Source organism: Solanum pennellii, chromosome 6 (assembly GCF_001406875.1).
Source record: "Solanum pennellii chromosome 6, SPENNV200".
NCBI lineage: Eukaryota > Viridiplantae > Streptophyta > Magnoliopsida > Solanales > Solanaceae > Solanum > Solanum pennellii.
The window spans coordinates 26,044,006-26,057,376 of record NC_028642.1 but is presented as its reverse complement, the minus strand read 5'-3'; the positions used below and the strand labels follow the sequence as shown (position 1 = coordinate 26,057,376).

Sequence of the window (13,371 nt, the reverse complement as noted above, 5' to 3'; positions counted from 1 at the left end):
TATATATATATATATATATATATATATATATGTATGTATGTATATATATTTAATTTTCTAATACAACTACGATATGTAAAAAAAAACTCCAAACCCGCCTTTTTCTAGTATTTAGTTGGAGAGGATAAGTTACTTTATGGATGCAGGGAATGGTCACTTCTGGAGTTGGCTATTATGTCTCTGGATTGATAATGAAAGAAAAAGGACCTGTTTTTGTTACTGCATTTAATCCTCTGAATATGGTTATCGTCGCAATTTTGGGTTCATTCATTTTATCCGAGGAGCTTAACTTGGGAAGGTATAATATTTCATACGGCATGTCTTTGTCCTAATTTATAGGACTTACTTTCCCAAAATGCACATATCTTTATTAAATTCGTGTCAAAATCAAACTAACTCTTATAATACTAATGTTGTGCCTGTTTAATGTAGAGTTTTGGGAGGGGCAATAATTGTTATTGGACTATATTTAGTAATATGGGGCAAGAGCAAGGACCAACAATCATTGAGTATTGAAGAGACTGCTCAATCTGAATTTGTTGATCAAAAAGAAATATCAAAGTCTTCAAATCAGGCAAAAGTTGGAGATGAATCTGTTTAAGAAGAAATGGCTAGGATTAAATTTAGAAGGATATGTAGAAATAATTAAGGCATAATACAAAAATCTGCCCTTTAATTTGGCTTCAAATCACGTGTATGCTCTTCAACTTTGGATGTGCACAAATAGACACTTAAACTTGTATAAAGTTGAACAAATAGACACACATGTCCTACATGTTATTTTTTGTCCTACGTGGTGTCCTACGTGTATTGTATCATGTAGGACTCATGTGTTTATTTATTTAAAAGTTGTATAGTCAAAGTGTCTGTTTGTGCATTATGAAAGTTGGAGGTCAAAGTTAAAATTTAAAGGCAAGTTTAGGGTTCAATATATGTATTATGCCAATAATTAATAACACCTAATTATTGGGTTCTGGGTGGTACTTTTGCATTTCTTTTCTTTAATATTAGAGAAATTGAAAAAGTGTGTGTAGCATCTATCTATTTATTCTGCTGAGTAAATGGACCTCCAATATTTAATTAAAATACATATAAGGTGCTAAACTAATCAATCACTTAAACAAAAGAGAGAAATGGTGTGACGAATAGAAAAAGAGAAACAAAATATTTTTGAGACACTGTTTTCTAATTTTTCTCATGACCGGCTGGTCAAATCTTATAGAAAAATATTTTCTCTTGAATTTTTTTTTTCAAAATTGAAGGAATATTGATTGTATTGAAGTGTTGACCTAATAAGGGAATACATGGGAGATATATATAGGAGATATAGGAAGGAGTACTAATCCTAATAGGACTAGGATTAAGGAGTACTAATCCTAATAGGACTAGGATTAGTACACAGTAAATACTAATATTATTTAATACTATTATTTAATACTATCTGTTATTATCCCCCTCAAGCTGAGCTGAGCGGAAGCGAACGGAAGCTTGGAACTGAGGTAATCGTGTTGTCGGCTCGGGAGAGGCTTGGTGAGAATATCAGCCGGTTGTTCTTCAGTGGGTACATACTGCACAGTCATGGTGCCGGCCTGAACTTCATCGCGAACAAAGAGACAATCGGTATCAACATGCTTCATTCTGGTGTGTAGGACGGAATTCTTGGCCACACAGATGGTTGATTTGTTGTCACAATAGAGAGCAGGAACAGTGTGAGTGGCGCGGAGTTCGCGAAGAATATATGTGACCCACATGGTCTCAGCAGCAAGAAGAGCAAGGGCGCGGTATTCAGCTTCAGTCGAGGACCGAGAGACCTTGGGTTGTTTTTTTGTACACCAGGAGATCAGGTTCGGCCCCAAAAAAACGAGAAACCCCGATGTAGATTTTCTGTCATTTTTATCATTCGCCCAATCTGAATCTGAGAAACCCCGAAGCTCCAAGTCCCCGGGTCGAATGAGTAAACCACGACCAAGAGTGCCAAAAATGTACCTGAGAATGCGTTTTAGACAATGGTAATCATGTTCACTTGGTTGATGCATGCGCTGAGCAACTCGGTTGACAGCAAACTGGATGTCAGGACGGGTAATGGCCAGATACTGTAGAGCCCCAATGAGGCTGCGGAAGTGGGTGATATCGGCAAAGGGGGTGTCGGCTCCATTCGTAGACGAAGAGACTGCCATCGGTGTTGGTTGACTGGTGCATTTTTCCAGTCCAGCTTTCTGCAACAGATCTCGAGCATATTTTGACTGATGAAGAAACAAGCCGCTGCCTGTCCGAGAAACCTCCATTCCCAGAAAATAATGTAACGGGCCAAGGTCCTTCATTTTGAAGGTAGTATGCATAGCTCGAGTGACATCCTGAATGAGAGCTGCAGTAGAGCCTGTAATAATGATATCATCTACATAGACAAGAAGAATGACTGTACCGTGTGCTGAATGTCGAGTAAACAGACTCGTGTCGTGTACGCAACACGTGAAGCCGAGTCCCTGGAGGAACGTTTTCAGACGTGTGTACCAAGCACGGGGGGCTTGCTTGAGCCCATACAGAGACTTCTGGAGTTTGCAAACATGTTGAGGGAAGCGGGGATCAACATAGCCCGGTGGTTGCGTCATGTAGATAGTTTCATCAAGCATGCCATGAAGAAAAGCATTGGAAACATCCAACTGATTGATGAGCCAATTGTTGCGCACGGCGAGTGACAGTACCAGGCGAATGGTTTCCTGCCGAATAACAGGACTGAATGTCTCGGAGTAATCAAGCCCATACTCCTGATTGTAGCCTTTAGCAACCAAACGAGCCTTGTACCTGGAAATACTGCCATCCGCATTGTGTTTAATTTTGTACACCCATTTACAGCCCACTGGGTGCCGCCCATGGGGCTTAGGTACAAGAACCCAAGTTTTCTGATCAGTCAAAGCCTTAAACTCGTCATCCATAGCATGACGCCAATAAGCATTTTTTGAGGCAACAGAGTAGGTTGTTGGTTCACTATCGGGAAGGGGTGTATTTGGTAGTATGGTAGCCTGAAAGGTTTTGGGTTTAAAGATACCGGCTTTGCCACGGGTTAACATGGGATGAGTATTGGGGGGTGGCACGGGCGGTGGTGATTCGGGGGTGGCCGGGAAGGACCCAAAACGGATCGGGCTGGAGATGTTGTGGGTATGGGGTGGTTCGGGTTGGTTGTGAGTGTGGGTGGTGGTTGCGGGTGTATTGTGGGTGACGGTCGAAGGGGTGATGAGGGGTGGTTGGGTAGTGGGTGGAGGTGTGGGGGAAGGTGGTGAGGGACCCTGTGAGTATGTTGGAAAAAGGGGAAGGACGCCAATGAATGATGTATTTGTGGAGGAGGAAATAGACTCGTAGGGAAACTCATTTTCGACAAATTTGACATGACGAGATATGTAGACTTTATGAGTTTGTGGGTCAAGACAGCGATAACCCTTGGAGGTAGGATGATAGCCCAAAAAAATACAAGGACGGGATCGGGGTTGTAATTTGTGAGTAATATGAGGGCGTAGCCAAGGGTAGGCAAGACACCCAAAGACGCGGAGGTTGGTATAATTGGGAAGTTCTTGGTAAAGGAGTTGATAGGGTGATTTGTTGGAGAGAGTGTGACTGGGCATTCTGTTAATGAGGTAGTTTGCGGTGGCTAGAGCTTCTACCCAAAAGGAGACAGGGAGATGAGATTGATGTAGAAGAGTAACCACCGTTTCAATGAGATGGCGATGCTTACGCTCAGCCACCCCATTCTGTTCGGGAGTGTATGGACAGGAGGTTTGATGTATAATTCCCAGGGATTGCAGAAACTGGCCAAAGATGTTATTGACATATTCCTTTCCATTGTCACTTCGAAAAAGTTTAACATGAGAATTGAATTGTGTTTTGACCATTTTTTCAAAAGTGACAAAGGTGGTGTATGCCTGTGATTTGTGTTTTAGTGGGTACAACCAAGTGTATTTTGTAAAATCATCCACAAAACAAATATAATAGCGAAAACCAGCAAATGAAGGAACAGCAGTAGGACCCCATAGGTCAGAATGAATAAGTTGAAAAGGTGCAGTTGTACGCTTCTCAGATAAAGTAAAAGGTAATTTATGAGATTTAGCAATTGAACAGGAGTCACAATTGTTTACATGAATGGAAGAAAAACCTAATTGAGACATTAAAGAATTTATTATTTGAGTAGACGGGTGACCCAGACGACTGTGCCACAACAGACTGTGGCCATCAGCCGAAAGAGCCACCGGAGCCACAGGAACGCTTTCTGAAACTGGGTGGGCAGACGAACTTGTGCCAGGAAGAACGTACAGACCATGCTCACAGGGGCCCTGAAAAATCACCCTCTTGGTAGTATTGTCTAGGATCTGAAAATCATTAGAGGTGAACAAGAGTGAGCAATTATTGTCTTTTGTGAATTGGTGAACTGAAAGGAGATTGGATTTAATAGAAGGGACGTGGGTAAGGTTACCTAGGTGAAAGATAGCGGTGGGGGTTTTAATGGTACCCGTGCCAGTGTGAGAAATATTAAGGGACTCACCGTTGCCAACAGTAATACCATTGGAGCCATGATATGGATTTGGAGCGTTAAGCTTGGATAGATCAGAAGTAACGTGCATGTTGGCCCCAGTATCCAACAGCCATTCAGAGGAAGGGCCGGCTTGAGATGCATAATTGGCACGGTTATCACTATTTCGGCTCTCCTCATACCGAAACCAGCAACGAACAGCGGTGTGTCCTGTTTTCTGACAGATTTGACAAGTTGGACGATCCCGCTCGTAAGTGCCCTGCCCGCCGCTGGAAGATGACTGCCCGCCGCTGCCGAAGGAGTGCAGGCTGTTGTTGCTGCCGTGCTGCTGACCGTCGTACGGCGGACGACTGCCCTGCCGACCGCCGCGCCCGCGGCCTCCGCTGTTTCTGCCGTAGCCGCCGCGGCTCCCCTGCCGGCCGCCACCACGCCCCCCGCGATAGTTCTGGCTTGCGGTGAGGGCGGTGGCCGGCTCCATAACAGCGGCTTCTCGGAGAAGAAGTTTGCTCTCCAGATCCACGTTGATTTCTTCACTTTTTAGCCACGAGGAGAGAGTAGCCAGGTCAACGGGCGTTGGACTGATGCGAACCGCCTGTTTAATGGAGGAGTAAGCTGATGGGAGCCCCCGAACGACGCACATGACGAGATCTTTTTCGGGAATGATTTCGTTCACGGTGTCGAGGGCTGTGATGATGGTGGAGACCTCGTCTAAATACTCCGCCATAGTTTTCGTGCCTTTGGTAATTGTGTGGAGACGATCACGCAATTGAAAAATATGAGAGTGGGAAATTGATGCATAGCGTGTTGCGAGGGCCGTCCACAGGGCTGAAGCAGTTGTGTAGGATCGGACGTGTTTCTGAACCGTGGGAGAGATGACCGCAATCAAACATGATCGGATCTGGCCATCCACGGCTTTCCAGGCGGCATGGGCCGGATTGGTTTTTTCTGATTTGTCCGTGGCGGTGATGACTGCCGGCGGCGGTTCTGTGCTTCCATCGACGTATTTGAGAAGGTAATTGGCCTCAAGGGCTGTAAGAACGGTGATTTTCCATGTAGGGTAATTTATGTCTGATAATTTTTCGGGAATCAGGGCATGAAGATGCCTGAGAAGGAGTTTAACGCCAGAAGGAAGTGAATCGAGAGGATCCACCTCGGTTGTCATGGCTGCCGCCGCCCAAGAGAAGAGAGGGAACGATCGGTGCCCTAAAGAGAGAAAAAAAAACCTAGAGAAAAGAAGATCTAGGTTTTCTGGCTCTTGATACCATGAAGGAATATTGATTGTATTCAAGTGTTAACCTAATAAGGGAATACATGGGAGATATATATAGGAGATATAGGAAGGAGTACTAATCCTAATAGGACTAGGATTAAGGAGTATTAATCCTAATAGGACTAGGATTAGTACACAGTAAATACTAATATTATTTAATACTATTATTTAATACTATCTGTTATTAAAAATAATAACGACGACGTTTATGTGAAAAAAAGGTTCCATAAATGGTATATTACATTGCTTGTTATCCTCAACAACATCCAAACAGATCTTATCTTCACCCACCCCACATGTTCATAACCCACTCAATGTGTCTGAAGTTCCGTTTCTAAAAAACAACAAATAGAAAAGAAAAAATAGCAAGCAAACAATAATAATTGTATTTGAACTAATGCGAAGGTTACAATCTTTATAAAATCTTTAATAAAAGATGTAATCTTCAAATTTTTATCTTCACGGATGTTCTTGATTTGACGAAATACTTGCGGCTTAACACTTGGAGCGAAAACTTCTTTGCATGCGGAAGACTTGCAGTTCACCACTGAAGAGCAACTATATATTTATCTATTTGTGTATGTTCTTTTGGTCACGAGAAGACCTCTTTTATAGGCTTGATTTAGGGCTTTAGGAGTATTTTGGTTCGAGCAATTTTTACCCTGGGACTGAAGAACATGAGTTGAGCTCATCTTGTCAAATTAACGGACTGACCCAAGTATAATTTGGACTTGATTTAAGTCATATAATTTTGACTTAGATATTAATCCAACTTTATCAACCAGTAATTTGACTTAGTCAACATATGGTGAATTTAAGATTTAATCCAAATTTAATATGAATTTATTAATAAAACTTCACTGTCTACAAATGCCCCCTGCTTCGAGGCTTGTTGGAGTACTTGATTTGTCGAACTTGTATAGACAAGCCTTGAAGTATTTGTGAAGCAAATATTTTTTTTCGTCGTAGTTGATCTTTCACGAGACATTTGAAGCTTCATGAGAAATGACCATGCCGATATGTTGAGGTCAACATTTACCAGAGTCTTCATGACAATGTTCTCTAATTTGTAAGAGGTCATTTGACTTTCTGTTGTTTATTAAGTTATTTTGGACTTGAAGTGTTTCAAGCTCAAGAAGACATATTGCATGAAATTTGTTTATAGTATGGTAATTTCATTTGGGTCATCAACTACGAAATGACCGTCAATTCAATGAGCAAGGATTGCGTCTACAAGTTTGACTTGGTGATAGAGACCTTGTGATTTCGACGCAAATTTTAGGCTTTCACTTGAATAGAACATAAGTAATTCAAATTTTCATGACACGAGTCTATTCTCATTCGGACATATTTTTTTATGTAGTTTTCGAGAAAACTTTACCATAATTTTGTTTCTATGAGATTTTCATAACTCGACTTCTTTGAAAAATTTTCATATTTTGATTCTTATAAACTTGCCATAAATTAATTTCTATAAAACTTTCATAATTTGATTCCATAGAAACTTTCCATAAAATAATTCCTAAGTACCATAATTTTCATAATTTGTAGGAAATAAACTTTCCATCATTATAATTTTTCATAATTTGTAGGAATATAATTTTATGTATTTTGATTTCAATAAATGCACAAGCTCTTACAAGGATTGATTGTCAATTTGAGACATACAGAAATCATGATCCGTTTGATGTTTGAGTAACTAGACTCAGAGGGCTACGGCGTATCCTAAATTTAAAATCAAAACCCTTCAGAATTGGCGGTAATTAATATTTGAACTTTGCTATCATATCTGTTTTTTTTTATATAACTCTATGCAGTTCTACCAAAACGTCTCTATCTTGGTGTAGGAGATTCCAAATGAGGAGCGACTTGTTTCTATAGAAACTAAATGTAAAAGTCTACAATATATCAATAAATCAATGTAAAACTCTCATGGATTGACGAGAATTAATCTTTTTGAAGCTGGTCTTCAATGTTGTCATTATTGTTTTGCATATTGTGGAGTCTCACCAAAACATTTACATCTTGGTGTAGGAGAGCTCGAGTGGAGAGTGACTTGATTCGATAAAATAAACCCTTAAGTCTACAAGATATCCAAAAATCAAAGTCAAAGTTCTTATGAAATTCTTCAAATTTGATATTTTTAAAATTAGCGACCCAATTAACTTTGAACAACAACCATGAGTTCACTTCTCTGCATCTTTTCCAAAGAGTCGTATATGATTGAGATTTTTTTATATAACCATGCAGATTTGAAACTTCTTGCAATTGGAACTGTGAGACATATCTTTCATCATGACGAGCGGTAGAGAATATGCCATAATTTTTACCATGCCAATTTCAAATTTCATGCAATTGGCACTGTGAGATACATCGTTCATCATGACGAGCCTGAGAGTATATGCCACAATTTTCACCATGCCGATTTGAAGATTCGTGCAATTGGCACCGTGAGATGCATCATTCATCATGACGAGGGGGAGAGCATATGCCATACTTTTCACCATGCCAATTTGAAACTTCGTGCAATTGGCACCGTGAGACACATCATACATCATGACGAGCATGAGAGCGTTTGTCATAATTTTCACTATGCCAATTTGAAGCTTCATGCAATTGACACCGTGAGACACATCACTTTTTTTTACCAGGTTTACGATGGATCAAAAACAGTCTCAATATCATACCATACGAAAGAGGGGTAATCCATAATTGGCAAGGAACTACTTGATGCATCTTCATTTGTAGTTGCAATTTAGACGACGAATCATACTTGATGTAATATTTATATCGATTGTGGCTTTGATGGGGATGAACACACTTCATGCATCTTTTTTTAACTGCGGCTTTGACGATGAACTACACTTGGTTCATTTTATTTTGCTTTTATGGCCACACATGATGCATCTTCTTTTGTAGTTTCAACTTTGATGATGAACCACACTTGGTGCCTCTTCTTTTGCAGTTGCAGCTTTAGTAACAAACCATTCTTGGTAAAAAAATTTCTACAATTGCGACTTTGATGACGGATCATAAATGATCATCTTCTTTAGAGTTGTGGCTTTGATGACGAACCACACATAAAAATATCTTTTCTTTTTGCAGCTGCGACTTTGACGACGAATCACACTTGATATATCTTCTTTTGTAGTTTCAACTTTGATGACAAAAAAGACTTGGTGCCTCTTCTTTTGCAATTGTGACTTTAGCGAAGAATCACACATGAATATATTTTAGTAGGAGCACCAGGCGCAATGACTTCCTTGGTGACTTTCTTGGTGGAACTACTTCCAATGAAGACATCACATCATTAGAAGGTGAACCTTCTTGGTGGAACTACTTTTGATCCACACAAAAAAATCATTTACCGCGCCAAATCAATCTTTATTTCTGAGATGTTCGGCTCATTGTGTGGATAAATTACACAATTTTCCTTAGGTTCTTCAGATGACTTTACAGAATTTGAGTCATGTATTTCTTCAACTCTTGAGAAGATTAGAAGGGTAAACATTACTGATGTTTCTTCTTTGGATGATCATGTCGAGAATTTCTTCAAATCGTATGCCTTGATTTTAGATCATCAAAGATTACTAAATAATCACATGAAGAGGGCCTCTCTGATGCGCAACACCTTCTCGATGGTGCAAAGGTGGCATATGAAAAGTTGGATGGATCCATGGAAAAACTTCAAGCGACTCTAGCGGATGTGGAGAAATACTTAAAAGCCTTGACTTCAAAGAAAAAGAAGGTCACTGCACTCATTAACAAGTATCAAGAGAAGCAACCTGGAAGGGGCGGTTAAGAAAAGTCGCAAGGAAATCATAAGCTTCAAACTTTTTCCATAGCTTGATTTTCTTTTTATCTTTTTATTTATCTGTTTGGGGATGTGCTAATTCGCTCATTATGGTGTAATGATTCGATTTTTTGAAGTAATAAAATAGTGAATTATATTTCAACAAGAAACTCCTCGTATTGAACTTTGATTTTTGATTGTTTTTTTCCACGAAATCCTTTTCTATATTGGAAAAAAGACTCCATAAGCTAGCGTTCATATGAGGATTTCAACAAAACATTTTTTTTTGTTTTCTTCAGCTTTGCGCACATGAGGAAGAAAATTCATAACTTGACGTAGGAGCATCAGAATGATAAGCTTCTTTTTTTGTTAGAAAGAAAACTCAGAGATCTTCAATCTACACAAAAATCACGTTCATGGGATATATGAATTAGTACAGATATGTGATCGAACTTGACTCAAAATCTGCATGCTTAAATCTTCAGCTTTCTTCAATTTTGCGCACATGAGGAAGAAAATTCATAGCGTGGAGTACGAGCATCAGAATAATGAGATTATTTTTTGTTGGAAGCATAACTTAGGTATATTCAATTTATATAAAAATTAAATCCATGAAATTTACGGTTTAGTACAGATTTGTGTTTGAAGTTGGCTTAAAATCAACTTGCTTGAATCTTTAGCTTTCTTCAGCTTTGCGTACATGAGGAAAAAAATTCATAAAGTGGAGCAGGAACGTCGGAATAATGACTTTCTTTTTTTTGATAGAAAGATAATTCTAGATCTTCAATATGTAGAAAAATCAAATCCACGAGATTTACGATTTAGTACAGATTTGTGTTTGAAGTTGACTCAAAATCTACATGCTTGAATCTTCATCTTTTTTCAACTTTGTGCACATGAGGAAGAAAATTTATAAAGTGGAGCAAGAACGTCGGAATAATCAATTTGTACGCCTCTAAAGTTTCATTTTTGAAAAACAACAAATAGGAAAGAAAAAACACCAAGCAAATAATAATATTTGTATTTGAATTAATGTGAAGGTTACAATCTTTATAAAAATCTTAAATAAAAGATATAATCCTATGATTTTTCTCTTCACGGATGTTCTTGGTTTGACGAAATACTTGTGGCTCAACACTTGGAGCGAAGACTTCTTTGTATGCAGAAGACTTGTAGATCACCATTGAAGAACAACTATGTATTTCTGTATATATCTACTAGGTAAATTACCCATGCTTCACATGAGATTGAACTATTTTATTAAGCTCACATATGATCATTCGATAATATTCTTATTTAGATATATATCCTACATTTCAATAAAATTTTATTTTAAGGCAAAGCGTTCCTCCAAAATCTTAAAGTTCTATATTTTTTTAAAATTATTTTTGTATTCATAGAGAGATTTCGAGTATAAGAAAGATGTTTAAGAAAATCTCCATAGAAATGGTTGGTCAGAAGTAATGAAATTGGCTAAATTCCAAAAGTAATAAAAAACAACATCAGACAATAAATAAGAGACCAAAAAGTCTCAAACAACAACACTCCAATGTAAAATGGAACATTACGTCCATACAAGAACATAATAAACTAAACTCAAAGGGAAGATCTTCATCTCATTCCTTATGAACCTCCATAAATCTAATTTATTGTAGTATGACGTATCATGCATATTTTTTAAAATGAGCCTAAATTGATTGTGTCATACATGTTTTTCCTCATTGTCTCAGAGTAGTCATTACTATTGATTATGTTTCATATCACCGGCCCCAGCTGTTATTGAATTAAACGATATGCAGTTAGAAAGAATTAATCCAAATATCAACCATTAAGTAGGTGGCCTCTGAACGGAACGGTTCACAATTTTGAATATTCTAAACCAAAATTTTGACATATTAACATCTCACAACATAATTTTGTGAGCACTTGAAGTCACAAATATCCACAAATAATGATAAAGACAACCTTACTTTCTTAGCAATCAAGAAGAAAAAGCCATGTTGCTTGTCTATCAAGTTGTATACAAGTTTACAAATCACAAATTTAATTGAAATAACTCAAAAGAAAGAGTTGTTACATCTTTATTTTAAAAAAATAGAAAACTTTATCAAAATAAAGAGTTATCACTACAGTAAAAATAATATTCAATAACCATTAATAGTTTAATTATCGGTAAATATGTATGTTCAGAGGCAATTGATACTCTCTATAAATGTTCCTAAAGATTATATCAGCATAATCAAATGACATTAATTAATGTCGGTAAAATATAGAACTCTTCGATAATGTGCATATTTATTGTTTATAAAAATTATATTTGTTATAGTGTCTTTTGAACATTTGTTTGTTTCAAGAAAACTTGAGCTCTTATTATGCCAAAAATGAAGATGACGATGAAATATGATAAATTACTTAACTTGCGAGAAAACAAGTGGACTAATTATGTCTATACTAATATTCTAGGAAGAGTGCAATGACATACGAATTGTTTGTACCTAAGAAAAAAAAATCAAAATGATATACTAATTGTGGCAAGCAAGACAACAATCTGTTTGGTTCTTTTAGCAAACTTCATCATAGGTTTTGTGTCAGTTCCTATATATTTGTTGTTGTGTGCTATCAAATATAGTACAACCCGCAAGTAATTATCTCAAAATGTTTATGAAAAAACTTGTAGAAAGGGACAGAAGAGAAGATAAATTTTCAACCATCCTTATTGAAATTCTTAACAGAGTTAAAAAATATCACCAAAATTAGAAAATAAAAAAAGAAATAAATACACGAATCATTATGACTTACAGTAAAAGATTAAGCTTCATTAAATAGAGGGAAGAAAACTTTGAGGAATGAAACACATTTCATAAGAATTTTAAATAATTTATTTGAATTTGACTGCCCTATGATATAAAAAAAACTTACAAATAATAGTGGCAAAAAAAATGTTTACTGAAGAACAAAATGTAATGAATTTAATAATTTCAAAAGCGTTAAGAGTTGTGGAATGAGAGATGCAAGAGTCCTAATGTCGCATTGCAATCAAAAATCCATTTTATTTGTTTATACGAAGAAACATGTAGAAACAGACAAAAGGGAATATCAATTTTCATTAGTCTTTGCTGAAAATTTAATAGAGTTTTAAAACAAGTCACCAAAGTAGCAAAAAGAAATTGTCATAGTTACATGAATGACTATAACTTAAAGTAAAGATTAAGCTGCATAAAATAGGAAGAAGAAAACATTGAGGAACGAAACAAACTTCATAAGAAGTTTAAATAATGTATTTAAATTCAACTACCCTAGAGCGGAAAACATCCACAAATAATAGTGACAGAAAATATTTCTATTTATAGACAACAAATGATAGTGTGAATACTTTCTTATTATGCCTCATTTGAAAGGTCACAACTCTTTGAAAAAGTACAACCCTTTGGAAAGGTCACAACCTTTTATAAAAATCACTACTCTTCATTAAAGTCACAACTTTTCACAAAAGTTATAACTTTTGATGTAAAAGTCGCAACTCTTCATCACAGTCACGACTTTACTTAAAAGTCACAACTTTTCGGAAATTTTATAACTCTTTGGAAAAGTTATAACACTTTGGAAATGTTACAACCTTTTATAAAATGCATAACTTTTCATAAAAGTGACAACTCTTCATAAAAGTCACACCTTTTTAATGAAAGGAGAAGACCAGTTTTGGAAATAAAATAAATATCCTTGTTTGTGATTGCGCCACATAGGCGGACTTAATGTTCTCTCTCTTATATATATATATATGTATATATA

The 13,371-nt window shown here is 37.1% G+C and overlaps 1 protein-coding gene across 1 annotated transcript in view; it reads left to right on the top strand.

Annotated features, from left to right (window-relative positions):
* Nucleotides 1–820, top strand: part of LOC107022757 (WAT1-related protein At2g39510-like) — a 2,963-nt gene extending 2,143 nt beyond the window's left edge. Inside the window, exons 6-7 of the mRNA XM_015223347.1 lie at nt 147–298; nt 433–820. Of these exons, the coding sequence (XP_015078833.1) occupies nt 147–298; nt 433–601 (321 nt within the window). The 3' untranslated portion in view covers nt 602–820. The remainder of the gene's footprint in view (nt 1–146; nt 299–432) is intronic.
* Nucleotides 821–13,371: the final 12,551 nt, after the last annotated feature.